The 16950-nt window shown below is 48.7% G+C and overlaps 1 protein-coding gene across 1 annotated transcript in view; it reads left to right on the top strand.

The window, feature by feature from the left end:
* RELL1 (RELT like 1) overlaps positions 1-16950 on the top strand; it is a 70210-nt gene that overhangs the window by 40602 nt on the left and 12658 nt on the right. The window contains exons 3-6 of the mRNA XM_038752856.1: positions 2631-2702; positions 6110-6167; positions 7950-8186; positions 9847-9985. Of these exons, the coding sequence (XP_038608784.1) occupies positions 2631-2702; positions 6110-6167; positions 7950-8186; positions 9847-9982 (503 nt within the window). The 3' untranslated portion in view covers positions 9983-9985. The remainder of the gene's footprint in view (positions 1-2630; positions 2703-6109; positions 6168-7949; positions 8187-9846; positions 9986-16950) is intronic.

Genomic DNA, 16950 nt, shown 5'->3' with positions numbered 1-16950 from the left:
CACGGCGGGAGAGGAATGAGGCCCTCTGTCTCCTCCCCCTCCTAGCTATTTGAGTTTAAGCAAAACAGCAGAGGGCTCATAAGGTTACACCCTCTTCTGATTTTTCCCTAAGACCATTGGTGGCATGCGGAGGGTGTTGCGATGCTTCTTTTGGGGAAAGTTTGGGGCAGGGAGTTATGGCGTGGCCCTGTTGAGACAATCTGCCCCTAGGGTTTTGTGCAGTTAAAAACCAGGATTCAAAGAGGATGAGAAATGGATTTAGCATTTATTCTGGGGTTGGTTAAGTGCTTGCTTCGTGTCTAACACCATACTGAGTGCTAGGGAAAGGTACAAAGGTACTGAATTAGGCAAATGAGCTACAACAACAGCAAGAGAAGCAGCCATGCATTCCTGCTGGAGGGAATGATTCTCAGGTTCCTCTAGTAATATCCGTGGGTTGTGTTAACTGCTTACTGTGGGCAAAGCCCTGTGCTAAGCATAAGGTTAGATACTACCCTGTAAGTGCCTTGAGGCAGGGATAGTGTCAATTTTTTATAGTTTTTAAGATATTTCTACGTACTTACTGTACTTTATTGTACTCTCCCAATTGCCTAGCACAGTGATCCGCATACAGTGATGATAATTATAATAATAAATAATAATTTTGGTGTTTAAGGGCTTACTATGTGCCAAGCACTGTTCTAAGCATTGGGGAGATACAAGGTAATTGGATCGGGCACAGTCCCTGTCCCACAGGGGGCTCACAGTCTAAGTCATAGGGAGAACGGGCATCGAATCCCCATTTTACAGATAAGAGAAATGAAGCACAAAGAAGTTAAGTGACTAGTCCAAGGTCACACAGCAGGCAGGTGGCAGAGGAACACGGGTATTTAATCCCCCTTTTTAGATGTGGTAACTGAGGCACAGAGAAGTTAAGTGACTCACTGAAAGTCACACAGCAGGCAAGTGATGGAACCGGGATTAGAACCCGGGTCTCCTCACTCCCAGTCCTGTGCTGTTTCCACTAGACTGCACTGTTTTTCCCTGCTGGGTTGCCTTGGGTGGGATTAGTCAGACGTTTCCCTGATTTCTAGCAGTTGTTCCCAGAGATTCTGCACCCATTCTCCCTGGGGTGAGGAGTCTCCCCTGCATCAGTGGGCAAGGAAGGAGTGGGGAAGGAACTGTCCTCTCAGGGACACCCCCCCGCCCCCCCGCAGAGCCCAGATTTTGGGGTGCTTCCAGCCTGTTTCTTGATCACTACTACCCTGCAATCCTCTGTTTGGGCTCCAGTAACGGAATTCTGTTGATACTGGCAAATGCATGGAAAATCAGAAACTTCAGGCCTTTGGGAGCTCTGCAGAATGGGCTGGGTCTACACAGTAGCCTTTGACATTGTAGATCGCACACCCGTCTCTTGGAAACAATTTAACCTTGGTTTAACTGACCCAATTCTGTCCTCTTATCTCTAGCCAGTCCTTCTTCAAGGTCTCTTTTGCCAGCTCTTCCCCTGCCTCCTTCCCCCAACTGTGGGTGCCCTTCAAGGCTCTGTTTGGAGTCTCCTTCTTTTCTGAGTTCCCTTAGGGAGCCCATCTACTCCTGTGGTTTAGCTACCATTTGTATAGGTGTGACTCCCAAATCTATCTCTCCTTTCCCCTTCTTTGCAATCTCACATTTCCTTCTTCCTTCTTCCCCCAGGATATCTCTACATGGATGTCCTTTCAACATTTCATGCTCAATATATCCAGAACTGAACTTCTCATCTTCCCTCCCAAATCATCTCATCAGCTTACCTTGCTCATTACAGTTAACCACAAGTCTGTAACCAGTAACCCTGAAATTAACCTTGATTTTTCCTTCTCTTTCAACCCCTATAGTCAGTCTGTTGTCAGAACCTTTTGGTTGTTGTTCCAGAATCCTCCTCTTCCCCCTTCATCCACTCTGGTCCAGGCACCTGCCCTATCTTCACAAGATCTCTAAAATCAGCCCCATCTTCCTCATCCAAAAGGCTAATGCAGTGGTTCAAACACTCATCATATTCAGCCTCGACCTCAGTGGTATTGGTTGAGTGCTTTGTGTGCCGAACGTGCTGAGCGCTTGGGAGATTTTGATACAGCAGAGGTGGTAGACAAGTTCCCTGCCCACAGTAAGCTTACAGTCTAAAGCGGAGGGGACAGATAGTAATATAAATAATTTATAATTTATAGATAGGTACAAAAGTGCCGTGGGACTGAGGGTGAGGAAAATATCAAATGTCCAATATATTTGAGTGTTTGTCTCCTTTGCTAGATTGTACGCTCTCTCTCAGGGCAGGGAATCGTGTTTACTAATTCTATTGTACTCACCCAAGTTACAAGTGCTCTGCACAGAGTAATAGTACTCAGTAAATATTATTGATTGATTGATTGTCACCCAGTTTTCCAAGGGGGAGTTGTCATAGAAGGAGCCATAATGACTCTCTGGCCTCCAGACTGGGGATTTAGTGTTGGGGTCTGGAATGAGCGACCTGTCGTCTAGTCCGAGAGGCTGTCTGGTCACTGCTCAGCCGATCTAGGTGCACAGCTGAATGGGGATGTCCCCCGGGATGGGAAGCTCACAGTTGATTCTCACTGTTCTCTTTCTTCCCATTCTCAGTGCTCTCTTTCTTTCCCCAGAACTGAACGACAGCATCAATGACAACAGTGACACCGTGGGGCAAATCGTTAACTTCATCATGAGGAACGAAGGTAGGGCGAAGCGGAGAGCCCATGCTGGGCAGGGCTGGGGTCCGGGTCACCGGTTCTGGGTCTAAAGATGGCAGCACGGGATGCATCCTCGGGCTCTGGTATTACGCTCTGCCAAGCGTTTCCTGTCTGAGCCGTCTCCCGGCACGATGGTAATGGCTCACTCGTCTGTCACTGCTCGTGGGGTGAACTAAGAGATTCATCTGGGGCTCAGATGAGTTTCTCGGACTATACGTAACTCTGAAACCGAAGCCTCACCCTGAAAGGATGATTTAAGGCAGTGTCAGCACCCTTGCCAGAAGTTGGCTTGCACACTGTGCCTCGCTCTCTCTTTTCTCTCTTACCATTGACCTCTCGCTTACATCCTCCCTCTGGCTCGGAACGCCCTTCCCCTTCACATCCGAAAGACCACCACCCTCCCCAACTTCAAAGACCTCCTAATAACACGCTTCTCCAAGAGGTCTTCCCTGATTACTCTTTCATCTCCCCACCTAGTTTCCTCCCTGTTGAGTCGCTTAAGCAGTTGAGTCAGTCAATCGTGTTTATTGAGCGCTTCCGTTGTGCAGAGCACTATACTAAGCACCTGGGAGAGTACAATATAACAGTGAACAGACACATTCCCTGCCCACAGCGAGCTTACAGTCTAGAGAAGACCTGAGTCCAGACCCTCTAAGCACTTAAACAGCACTCGCCACAGCACTTTCATCCATATCACTGTACTCCGTTGCTTTCCCTACATGTCATTTATTTTGGTGTCTGCCTCCCCTGCTGGATCTTCAGCTTCATGAGGGCAGGGATCTACCTACTCTGCTGTACGCTCCCACCCCCTTAATGAAGTGTTCTGTGCACTTTGGGAGCTCAATAAATGCCATCATTTGATTGATCGACGCCCCGCTTTAGTCACACCACCCCAGGCCAGTCCCTGGGGAGAGAGCTGATGCTCGAGGAGATTTGGTCCCCTTTTTTTCCCCTAATCCTTTCCCCTCCCTGGCCCCCTGCTTTGATCCAGCGCTTAGAACAGTGCTTTGCACGTAGTAAGCGCTTAACAAGTGCCATTATTATTATTATTATTATTATCCAGGGGAGCAGCATTCCCCCAACACCCCCTCCGGCCCCTTCGTCTGGCCCAGGGGAGCAGCAGAGCCGAAGGGAACTCTGCGGTTAGTGGTGAGGGAGAGCTAAGTGCCGGGTGGTCCCTTCTCTGGCCACTTAGGGTGGGAGGCGGGAAAGGAGGAGGAAGAGGATAGCGTGGCTGGAATAGCCTGCTTCCGTGGGGTTCAAAAGGGCTCCCTCAAGAATGGTTCACAGCTGTAGTTGGGCAGGCACATGCAGGTGTCCTTTCTCGTCCCGGCCATCCTCTGAGCACAGTAAGCGCTCAATAAATACGATTGATGATGATGATGAGCTGCCCCAAGCTGAGCAGTTCAGAGGGCCGTGAAGGCTGGCGGGGGACTGCCTGCACTGTGGGCAGCTTGGCACCCCTCCTCTGTCCTCCCCTGCTGACCTCCCCTGCCCCCCGCTAACTCTGCCTTAGGCCTCACTCAGTCCCCACTCGGGCACAGATGGGAAAGAAACAGGTGGTGTGGCTCCATGCCACATCGGTGCAGGGGAATGACCAAATCCTGCCCTTCTCTGTCCCTGCCCCCATCAAGGTAAACTCAGGCCACTGGACCAGAAAAGATTTAAAAGCTTGCTACCCCAATAGTCCAGGTGTCTATTACACCTCTCTCTGGGGGTGTCTGTCTGCTCACAGCCCTGCTTGAGGCTGACAGTGATCTCCTTGCTCAGCTAGGACTGCTTTTCCCGCTCCCTTTTGTGTCTGCTTTTCCTTTTGACAGGTTTCCTGTGAGTTTCCGCCGACTCATGACTATTAATAAGATCTATTTCATTCGTGACTTCTCCGCTTGTACGCCACAGCCGGCCTCTCCCTTGATCGCTCCAGTGGCCTTCCGCCGGCTTGGGAATGGCCACGATCAGAATCAATCATTTATTTATTGAGCACTTACTGTGTGCAGAGCACTGTACTAAGCACTTGGAAGAGTACAATACAGTGATATAACAGAGTTGGTAGACACATTCCTTTCCCACCATGAGTTTATAGTCTAGAGAATGGCTTGCGCAGTGTTCAGGAGCCAGCGGGGAAGGTTTGCTGACAGGCTGGTGAGTGAGATAAGTGACTGCAGAAGGGACTTGAGTCTCTTCTGACCCAGAGAGGGGGATGAAAGCATTTCGCTAAACTCAGCCTTGGGCAGAACCAAGACCGTTGTTCCCTAGCCACCTCCCGTGATCTGAAGTATTCCCTCCCACAAGTTTCACATACTAGAGTTTGTTGCAGAGATCTCACCCAAGAGACTCCAATTACCTGTTATCGAGGCACAATACAAAGTTTGGATGACTAGGGGGAGTGGGGGGGAGAAAATGAAGTCATTGTTTTTGTAAAACATGGGAATTTGGCGTAAAAAATGTCTTAAACCAAAAGCAAAAATGCCCTATGCATGCTTCTTTTCCAGATAATTGACATTACATTGTTCATTCAGACATAATTTGCGTCTAGCATAGACCGTACCCTTCTTCAGTTTTTTTGGATTATCCGTCTTTGGGGTACCAGGTACAATATGGGGGTCTCTAGACAGACACTTGGGGCTCCCCACTAGTGAGATGCAAGGAAACAACTCCAAATTCTCCTTAAAAGGCTCCTCCGCTTTTGAAGCGTGCCAGGATATTTTCTTCTGGGCTGAGTTGTGGTGTGGAGAGAGCGTGGCTCAGTGGAAAGAGCCCGGGCTTTGGAGTCAGAGGTCATGGGTTCAAATCCCGGCCCTGCCAATTGTCAGCTGTGTGACTCTGGGCAAGTCACTTAACTTCTCTGTGCCTCAGTTACCTCATCTGTAAAATGGGGATTAAGACTGTGAGCCCCCTGTGGGACAACCTGATCAACTTGTATCCTCCCCAGTGCTTAGAACAGTGCTTTGCACATAGTAAGCGCTTAATGCCATTAAAAAAAAGAATAAGAGGGGCCCACTGGATGGCATCTTTGCTTCAAGAATAGAATCTCTTTGTATTAACAATAGTAATAATAATAATAATTATTGTGGCATTTATTAAGTACTTACAGTGTGCCAGGAACTGTACTAAGCACTGGGATAGACACAAGATAATCGAGTTGAACACAGTCCCTCTTTCACATAGAGCTCATAGTCTTCTTCCCCATTTTACAGATGAGGTAACTGAAGCCCAGAGAAGCGAAGTGACTTGCCCAAGGTCACACAGCAGACACGTGATGGAGCCCAGGATTAGAACTCAGGTCCTTCTGACTCCAAAGTCTGTGCTCTATCCCCTAGGCCATGCTGTTTCCAGGGAATTGTTGATGGTTCATTTTGTTCTGCTGATAATATCTGATTTTGTTTTTTCAGCCAACGCAGATATACTGAAGGCCATGGTGGCTGATAAGAGTGTGTCTGATCCTGAAAGGTGAGCCTGGGGAACCCCACTCATTTTCTGGTACCCCAGAATCAGCGATTTTGCTTCCCAAGCGCCCTTCCTTCTGTTCACTTTCTTTTCTTTTCATTTAGTTTAGCGAAACCTTTTGAGCATGCTCTATTTTAGCATGTCATTTAATGCTAGGATTGTATTAGTATTAGTAATTAGTGTTAGTATTAGACTGTAAATTCCTTGAGGGCCGGGATAGTGTCTACCAACCCTATTGTACTCTCCCAAGTGCTTAATACAGTGCTCTGCCCAAAGTAAGCACTCAGTGCCACTGATTGATATTTAAGTCTTTACTCTGTGCTAAGTGCTGGGGTGACTACAATAGAATTAGATTGGACACAGTCCCTGTCTCACTTGGGCCTCAGCCATCCATCCCCTCCCTCACAACTTGCCAATACTCCCTGCGTCGTCCAATAGCCTTGAGCCAGTCATTGCTGCCTCCATGATGCTGTGGGTCACGATATGATGATAATTTTGGTATTTGCTAAGTGCTTACTACGTGTCAAGCACTGCACTAAACATTGGAGTACATACAGTTTAATCAGGTTGGACACAATCCCTGTCCTGCCCCTGGGCATCCTAAGAGAACTCTCAATGGTCCCAGAGGAGGTCGGTCAGTCGGTCAGCCCGTCAATCGTATATATCACTTAACTTCTCTGTACCTCAGTCACCTCATCTGTAAAATGGGGATTAAGACTGTAAGCCCTATGTGGGACGTGGCCTGTGTCCAACCTGATTACGTTGTATCTTCCTCAGGACTTAGAACAATGCTTGGCACATAGTAAGTGCTCAACCAATACCATTTAAAAAATGAACAAGCAAAACTCCTTCACTTTGGGCCCAGGGTCTCTCCCCTTCTGGGAGTGAGCCATTGATGCCGATCGGAGAATTACTTAACCCTTTCAAGGCACCGGGAATATGGTGCGAGCCTACTCTTGTCTGCCCTTCCCAACCGAACCAGGGTCATTTTCAGACTGCCTCTCGGCTTAAGCTGCCGGTTTCCCTGCTCACGCTGAGGTTGGTCTGGGAGCTGGAGAAAGCTAACCCCACAGGGATTAGGGACAACCATTTCTTGGTTGGTTTGGGTCAGCTGTGTGACTTTGGGCAAGTCACTTAACTTCTCTGTGCCTCAGTTACCTCATCTGTAAAATGGGGAGTAAGACCGTGAGCCACACGTGGGACAACCTGATCACCTTGTATCCCCTCCACCCCCAGCACTTAGAACAGTGATTTGTACATAGTAAGCGCTTAACAAATATGATCATTATTATTACTATTTAGGAAAGTTGTAACTAACGATTAATGGATGGTGAATTGTTAATTTACAGCTCACTTCTTATAGCATACAGGTAGGGGCAAGGGAAAATCTGACTGGCTTTCCTAGGCAGTCAGAAGGTGGCTGTGGGCCTCTGAGTAGATACCAGTGTGATCCCAAGCGCTTAGAACAGTGCTCTGCACACAGTAAGCGCTCAATAAATATGATTGAATGAATGAATGAATCTGAGATGAATCTGTCCATCAGTGGTATTTATTGAGTGCTCACTGTGTACAGAGCACTGAGCTAAGCGCTGGGGGGAAAAGGGACAGGTGAGCATTTGACACAGTCCCTGGCCCTCCAAGGGATCTCACAGTCTTGCTTTATATCAAAGTCGACTTAGCTTTTCTTTGCAGTTCAAATCATGTTAGTATTAAACAGTATCATCCGGGCGGTTGTTAGTGTGTTGGGGACCTAGTCCTAACCCTAATGTCTCCCCTCTCTCCTAGCCCCTTGACTCCGACCACGCCAGGTAGCCCTCCCCTCAGCCCGGGGCCGCTGTCCCCGGGAGGGACCCCCGGGAAGCACGGCTGTGGCCACCACCTGCACACCGTCGGAGGAGCCGTGGAGCAGGACATCTGCAGCCGCTGTCGGCACAAGAGGTGGCACTTCATCCGGCCGGCCACCAGAGCCAAAGAAGGGAGGGGCCGACGGCAAGGAGAGGTCACAGTTCTCTCTGTGGGAAGGCAAGTCCCGCCCTTGGATGCGTCTAGGGGTTTTTGCAGAGTTTTGCGCCCCCTCCTTCCCCCCACTCCCTCTTCCCACCTTCGGACTCCCGGCACTTGGCGTTTCCGTCCATCTTGGGCCCTGAGCAGGAATGGCCAAGAGTCGAGGGCCTTGGCTGTCAGGGTGTATTATTAGAAGAGGGGTGGCTAGCAGACAATCCCCTGGAAGCACCCGTCCAGCAGGAACCTTCTGGGCTCAAGTGCCACATTGCTTTAATCAGTGGGAATCTCACCGGCCTCCAGGGCAGAGCAACGTGCCCGCCTGCCCGCTCAGCCTGGCTCTGGCTCCAGCTACCGTTTCTGGCTTCTAGGTGGACTGGAGAGGGCTTCCTCCCTTGAAAGAGGTGTGTGTGAGTCCACACTGAATAGCCTCTTATGGCCCTGGTGAGAAATAATGCCTTAGGACATAAGGCTTGGAGGACCACCATTACTGGCTCATCCTCGTCATCCAGCCAGTTCAGGATCCCATCTCTAACAGGGGACACCGAGATGCTTGGAGGAATCGTGTGCCAGTTACCCTCTGGTCACCCACCCTCTCTCCACTTGACTGCTAATTTTCCATCCAGTGACCCTTTAAATGTAGGAAATGTGTAGCTATGGCCCCTGGCTCCCCTTTCTGGGTAAGATAAAGCTCTAAATCAGCTTTCAGTAGGATCATTTCCTGGACTTTTTCCAAATCTTTGGGGCATTAATAATGATACCCAGACCCAAAGTCAACTTGGTCACTATCGCTCTGCCATCCTGCTGCCCTCCCCTCTCGTCAGTTGGAGATTCAACCCATTATTTCAATCAATAGTATTTACTGAACACCTACAGTATGCAGGGGACTGTACCAATCACTGGGGAGGGTTAGTAGATATGATCCTGGCCCTTAAGGGACTTACAGTCTAGTGAGGAAGCTAACCACGAAAAATATTACCAACAGGAAGAAGAAGTGTTCAAATAGTATAGTGAGTAAGGCAATAAAATGCAAAAAACATAGTGAGTTTGAATGGCTCAAGATGATTTTAAGGAGGATGAGATCTGGGTATCAGGGAAAGCCTCTTGGAGAAAGTAAAATTTCAGAAGCGTTTTTGGAAAAATGGAGAGAGATGCAGAGAGAGAGAGATGCACAGAGATCTTTCTCTGACATGATGGTTCAGCTTATGTTGAGCTTCCTCATATTTCCTTCCACTGCCCTGGCCCCCACTTTTGTGGAAAGGAAGCCAATTCAATGCCTTCAAGCTGTTTTGGGGGGAGCAGGGAGGAAAGGGACCTGCTCCCACTAGCCAGAGTAGTCGGGGTCCTGTACGATTCTTTCCCTGTCACTCCTGCATCGTATATGGGGAGTGCTGTCCGAGAGAAACCTCCGGATATACTTGGCTGCTCTAGCAAGCATGAATATTAGAGGGATTTGGGTTTTTAACTAAATCTAAAGCCAACGGCTTCCACTTCCGACTTGCAGGTGACGCGCCGAGTGATCACAATGTGCTAACGTGGAAACGTGGAAACAGTGGCTCATGAGCCACTAGCATCGAGTGACTGTGAATTGTCATGTTTCCGCTGCATCTCTTGTTCGAGCTTTTCGGCCGCAGCCTCGCTGAAAACTTCCCACCAAACTCACTTCCGTGTCACCCTCCAGGTTCCGAGTCACGAAGGTGGAACATAAGGCTAATGCCAAGGAGCGCAGGAGTTTGATGTCCGTCAGCGGGGGAGAGAGCGTGAACGGCGAAGTCCCCGCCACCCCTGTGAAGAGGGAGAGAAGTGACACAGAGTAGCAGGTGGGTATGTGAGGGGAGCAGAACACTGGAAAACGAGCTGCTGGAGGAAACAGTAAATATGGCAAAGCTTGGGTTTCAGGAGCCTCAGGGGAAAAGACCATGGTGGTGATGGGGCTTTATCAATTAAATGGGGGCTTGTTAGGGTGTGTCCTGGCCTTCAGGGGTTCATTGTTCCAGGTTGGAGGAGTTGACCCCCACTGTAGGGGAGAGAGTAAGCAGTCTCTCTACAAGACAGCATCTTTGAATTCAAGAAGATGCCCATCTACCAAGTTTTCCCTTCCTACTGTGAACTGAAGGTGGAGGGCGGGAGAGAAGGTATGCTAGAGTGGAAGAAGTCTGGGAGATGAAGGTATGGCCTGAACTCTTTTATTACCCCAGCCCCCAGTGGAATTCCTCATGGCCAACCTCTAGACTATGAGCTCGTTGTGGGCAGGGAATGTGTCTGTTTATTGTTGTATTGTACTCTCCCGAGTGCTTAGTCCAGTGCTCTGTAAACAGTAAGCATTCAATAAATATGATTGAATGACTGAACCGGTCATATCTGGTGAGCGTGACACAGCACTCGATCAATCCTTGGTATTTACTGAGTACCTACTGTGGACAGGACACTGGACTGAGTGTCTGTGAGAGCACAATGGGGTTAGTAGACAAGATCCCAGCCCTTGAGGAGCTTGCAACCTAGTTCTGGAGACAAATAATTTACAGATAGCAGGAAGAGGGAAGGTGGATATGTAGGTGAGTCTGTGCTTAAATCAGTTTTTGTGCAGAGGTGCTACTGTTGTGAATGCATAAGTGCTTGGCTCACCGAAGGACCAGGCTGGTTGTTGTGGGTCTGTGCTTAAATCATAGTTTTTGTGCAGAGCTGCTACTGTTGTGAGTGCATAAGTGCTTGGCTCACCCAAGGACCGGGCTGGTTGTTGTGGGATGAAACAGTAGGAGAGGAGAATTAATTAGGGAAGGCCTCCTAGAGGAGTTGAGATTTCAGAAGGGCTGTGAAGATGGGGAGAGTTGTGGTCTGGTGGATATAAAGGGCTGGGGGGAGTTCTAGATGGGAAGAAAGACAATGAGGAAGGAATCAGAGATGAAAGAGATGAGAATGAGTCATAGTGTAGTTAGCTTTGGAGGAACAAAGAGTGTGAACTGGGGTGTAGTGGGAGAAAAGAGCGGATAAGAAGGCAGGGAGAGAGCAGATCAAGTACCTGAAAGCAAGTGCTTGATGCAGAGAAGAATGAGTGACCTTTGGAGATTTTTGAGAAGTGGGGACATGTGTGGAATCCAATTTTAGGAATGTGATCCGAGAAGTAGGGACTGGAAGCAGGGAGTTCCAAGCTGGGATATCACAGGTGCCTGGACTGGTGCGCTGGCAGCTTGGATGAAGAGAGAGGAGCAGGTCCTCCTGAGCCCTGGTGGAAAAACTGGCAGGACTGAATGACAGGCTCCCTTGGGCCGTGGATTGGCTGCAGGATTATCTGCTGGCCGGGCCTGCTGGGAAGCAGAGGATCCCACTGGCCGTGAGAGGGGTCAAGCTATGGCACAGCGGGGTCGCAGCCCTGCTCCCCTCGGCCTGGGACATCCAGGCCCGGTAGGGGTGCAGCACGGCCTGCTGGAAGTTTCCTTCCTCAGCGTTAAGTTCGGAGAATTGATTCCCAAAGGAATTGATTGAAGTTACAGGACTGTCCAAAGACTTGAGACTTGGAGCTGGAGAAATGTGCTCTATGGGTGCCCAACAATGCACGCTTGGTAGATCTACTACTAATAATAATTGTGGTATTTGTTAAGCACGTACTGTATGCCGGCCACTGTACTAAGGGTACAAGCAAATAGGGTTGGATGCAGTCCCTGTCCCCCATGGGACTCACAGTCTCAATCTCCTTTTAACAGATGAGGTAACTGAGGCACAGAAAAGTAAAGTGACTTGCCTAAGGTCACACAGCAGACAAGTGATGGAGCTGGAATTAAAACTCATGACCTTCTGACCCCAGGCCCATGTTCTTTCCGCTACACCATCTCCTCAGGCTGGATGGGTGGATCAAAGGGAAATCAATCAGTCGGACAGTGGCATTTATCGAGCACTTCTTGTGTGCGGAGCAGTGTACTAAGCGCTGGGGAGAGTACAGTAGAACAGAGTTGGTAGATGTGATCCCTGCCCACAAGGAGCCCACAGTCTACAGGAAAATGTTTGTGGAAAAGCCTGGGATTTGTCCCCACATCTCACACTCCCCAGGAAACTGAAGGAAAAATCACTAAAGACTGAGCAGCTCAGCCTGCTCTTCAACAGCAAGCAGGGAGTTGGGAGGCGAGCAAAGAGGGTGGGACAGGGGCTCTGGGTGGGAGGCAGAGGGGGAATTCCGTCTTGTTCCAGCTCCCGCTCATCCTCATCGTGGGAGGGCTAGCCATTCCTGGGGGAACCCATCTTTTCCAGCTTCCTGATGTCCTCATCACCTGCAGAGGGACGGATGGTGCAGTTGGGTGGGATGCTTGGGGGAGCCAACAAGAGTCCCAGAGGGGGACAGGGGACAGGACTGGGCCCCGGGGGGGCTAGGAGCTCAGCGGGGAGTGATCCACCCTCTCTATTCCTGTGGTGAGAAGGTAAGCGGAAAAGGACTCCAACTGGACTCTTTTTTGGACACTTTCTCTCTGGAAAGCTGTCAAAGGAGGGGACCGGAACCAGCCAGACTGTGTGTGGATGCCCCGGCAGGTGGTGACTTGGACTTCTAGGGAGAATAGAGCCTCGTGAAGCAGAGATTTCCCCTTAGAGAGGTTAGGCCAATTCTGCCATAACAGGTGCTCTGGTAATAATGATTGTGGTATTTGTTAAGCATTTGTTAGGTACCAAGCACTTTCCTAAGTGCTGGGGTAGAATCAAGGTGGTCGGGTTGTATGTAGTCCATGCCCCACATGGAGCTCCCAGTCTAAGCAGGATGAGGTATATTTTGGACAGAATGTTATTGCAGAATCAGGAAATGTGCTTCCCAGCCTAGTGGAAAGAGCAGTGGCCCAGGAATCAGAAGGACCTGGGCTCTAATTCATTCATTCAATCGTATTTATTGAGCGCTTACTGTGTGCAGAGCACTGTACTAAGCGCTTGGGAAGTACAAGTTGGCAACATATAGAGATGGTCCCTACCCAACAGTGGGCTCACAGTCTAGAAGGGGGAGACAGAGAACAAAACAAAACATATTAACAAAATAAAATAAATAGAATAAATGTGTACAAATAAAATAAATAAATAGAGTAATAAATACATACAAACATACATATATATATAGGTGCTGTGGGGAGGGGAAGGAGGTAAGGTGCGGGGGATGAGGAGGGGGAGAGGAAGGAGGGGGCTCAGTCTGGGAAGGCCTCCAATCCCCACTCTTCCACTTACCTGCTGTGTGACCATGGGCAAGTCACTTCACTTCTCTGTGCCTCAGTTTCCTCATCTATAAAGGGGAGATTAAATCATTCTCCCACCTACTTAGCTCATGAGCGCCACATGGGACAGGGACTAAGTCCAAACTAATTATCTTGTATGTATCCCAGCGCTTCATACAGTGTTTGGCACATAGTAAGTGCATAATACCCTAATTATTATTATTTTCCTGGTGGCACATGTCTGTTTATAGCACAAGGGGGTATTGGAAAATACCTCCGTGCACACATGCCGTTGAGCGTGGTGTGAGAGCAGTGGGAGTTTTCTGTCAAGTTAGGTTCTAAAGGAATTCAGCTTCACTGTAGAATGACCTGGAGTCCCCCTCCTTTCCAGAATAGTCAGGCAAAAGAAAGAAAAGCAGATTTCTTCTTGCTTCACCAAGCTCAACCTGCTATCTGGCTTGGCTATCTCTCTGTCACCCAAAACCCTGAGCCCGGAGGGCCAGAGTGGTAAGAAGGATGATACCAAGGAGCTTAATCATGGAATGATCAGAACCAAATAAGGCCACCCCAACGTGCTTCAGTTACAAAATGCTGGTGAGAGAATGAGTGCAAGCTGGACTTCTAACTGGAACAGGGAACATTGATAAAGAAGTCATTATCAAGGGAAAAATTAAACCCGTCGTACGGGTTTCTTTTGAAAAGCGAAAGACCAGACACTGGTTGAACCACATTTTCATTGCAGGATTGTGCTGATTCAAAACAGAGTCTCATAAAGTCTGCAGGATTAAGTGAACGGGGGTTGGAAAAGGGATTGATGACTTTTGGAATCCCAAAAAAGACAGCGTTTTGAAGCAAGAGGGGAAAGACTGTATTAAGATTTGCTGGGCCCTACCGTAGTGATGTAAGAACATATTTCATTCATTCAGTCATATTTACGTATTTATTTCTAGACTGTGAGCCCGCTGTTGGGTAGGGACCGTCTCTAGATGTTGCCAACTTGTACTTCCCAAGCACATAGTACAGTGCTCTGCACACAGTAAGAGCTCAATAAATACGATTGAATGAATGAATGAATTTACTGTGTGATGAGCATGGTACTAAGTGCTTGGGAGTATCTAATATAACAGAGTTGGTAGATCCATTCTGCTTATTCAGGTCAGGGGATGTTCATTCTTATACTGTACTGTCACGAGTGCTTAGTACACTGCTGTGTGCACAAGCACTCAGTAAATACAATGGGCCTATTGCCCATGACAGGCTTAATGAGAAGCAGCGTGGCTCAGTGGAAAGACCCCGGGCTTGGGAGCCAGAGGTCATGGGTTCTAATCCCGGCTCCCCAACATTTCTGCTGTGTGACTTTGGGCAAGTCACTTCACTTCTCTGGGCCTCAGTTACCTCATCTGTAAAATAGGGGTGAAGACTGTGAGCCCCATGTGGGACATCCTGATCCCCTTGTATCCCCCCCAGCGCTTAGAACAGTGCTTCACACATAGTAAGCACTTAACAAATGCCATCATTATCCAGCACTTAGAACAGTGCTTTGCACATAGTAAGCGGTTAATAAATGCCATCATCATTATTATTATTATTATTACAGTTTGGGGGAGATACAGACATTAACATAAAACAAACAATGGATAGGTACGTAAGTGCTGTGGGGCTGAGGGAGGAGTGAATAAAGAGTGCAAATCCAAGTGCAAGGGTGAGGAAGAGAATGAAGAGGAAGTGAGAAGTGGAAATGAGGGCTTAGTGGGGAAGGTCTCATGTGATGATGTTGCCGATGATGAGCGAATCTCCTGTTGGGAGCGGCAGACAGGCCTCTCCTGGGAAGGAAGGAGTGAGAACCTGTGCGGAAGAATGGATTCTAGTGCTCGTGGCTGGCGTAGCTCCCCTTGTGCTCTCCTGTCTCTGCCAGTCATGTCCCCGCTGGGGAGCGGATGTGACAAGCAAGTCGGCAGGCAGCAATGGAGCACAAGAAGAAGGGGCTTTGTGCACATAGGACCCATTTGTGGCTGAAGTGACACCTTTACAGAATGCCACTGCTGGACTGTGGTGCTATGCCCTGGGGGCAGGAGGTTGCCTTGGCACTGGGGCCTTTGCTGCCGAGTTAGCCAGCTATTTTTTTAGGACTCCTATCAATCCATCAGTGTCAGTGGCATTTAGGCTTTGACTGTGAGTCCTAAATGCTTTAGGAACTGTGTCCGGCCTGAAGCATCGTAACGTAGTGAATTGAACACGGGCCCGGGAATCAGAACGTCATGGGTTCTAATGCCGGCTCCGCCGCTTGTCTGCTGTGTGACTTTGGGCAAGTCACTTAGCTTCTCTGTGCCTCAGTTACCTCATCTGTAAAATGGGGATTGAGACTGTGAGCCCCACCTGGGACAAGGGTCGATATCCAACCTGATTTACTTGTATCCGCCCCAACGTTCAGTACAGTGCCTGGCACATAATAAGCGCTTAACAAATACCATAATTAGTATTATTATCTACCCCAGTGCTTAGAACAGTGCTTGGCACATAGTAATTGCCTAACAAGAACCATAGTTATCATTATTGTTCTTGTTGTTTACTGAGCACTTGCATTACGTAGAGCACTGTATTAAACACTTTGGAAAATACAGTAGAGTTGGTAGATATGATTCCGGGTAGGGGTGAATAATGATGCACAGAACATATGTTCTGTGGGGCCGGGATTAATATCAAAGTGGTTAATGGGTATACAGCCAAATGCCTAGGCAGAAGGGAGGATGGATCTCAGAGTTGAGGGCCCAGTCCTATGGGACACGTCCACCTTGGGAAGTCCCACAGCTGGTTCTTCAGTTTGAAAACTTGACCACTTTTGACATAACCCCAGTGGGCAGAACCAGGAGTAGAACATGGATCTCACGATTCCCCTGAGCGGCCATCTCTCCACTGGACTCCCAGCAGGGCTGAGAAAGTGTTTGATGTGCAGTGAAAACACTGAACAATATCAGGGGCAAGGAAGATGTTCACAGTACTTAGCAAGTAACCACATGAGGGGTTTCCGTTTTGAAAACAAAAGCGGACTCTCAGGATCTACAAGGGGGCGAAGAAGCCATCAATCAGTGGTATTTATTGAGCATTTACTGTGTGCTGAGCACTTTAGAGAAGCAGCATGGCTCAGCGGAAAGAGCACGGGAGTGGGAGTCAGAGGTCGTGGGTTCTAATCCTGGCTCCGCTACTGATCAGCTGTGTGACTTTGGGCCAGTCACTTGACTTCTCTGTGCCTCAGTTACCTCATCTGTAAAATGGGGATTAAGACTGTGAGCCCCATGTGGGACAACCTGATTACCTTGTATCTTCCCCAGCAGTTAGAGCAGTGCTCGCTACATAGTAAGTGCTTAACAAATGCCATTATTATTATTATTATTATTCTGTTGCTGAGCACCTGCAGGAATACAGTACAACAGAGTTGGCAGAAACATTCCCTGCCCACAGGGAGCCATTTCGGCTTACAACTTCAGTGAAAATGAATGGGGGGCGGGGAGAGCAGCTGGTGGTTCTGGGAAGAGTGAATCCAGAGGCTCAGGAGCTTGAGTCTACACGCTTGGGCCGGCAAACGACGAGTCCTGATTGTTGCCCAA

The sequence above is a fragment of the Tachyglossus aculeatus genome, chromosome 10 (assembly GCF_015852505.1).
Source record: "Tachyglossus aculeatus isolate mTacAcu1 chromosome 10, mTacAcu1.pri, whole genome shotgun sequence".
Classification (NCBI taxonomy): domain Eukaryota; kingdom Metazoa; phylum Chordata; class Mammalia; order Monotremata; family Tachyglossidae; genus Tachyglossus; species Tachyglossus aculeatus.
This window is presented reverse-complemented; position numbering and strand designations above follow the sequence as displayed.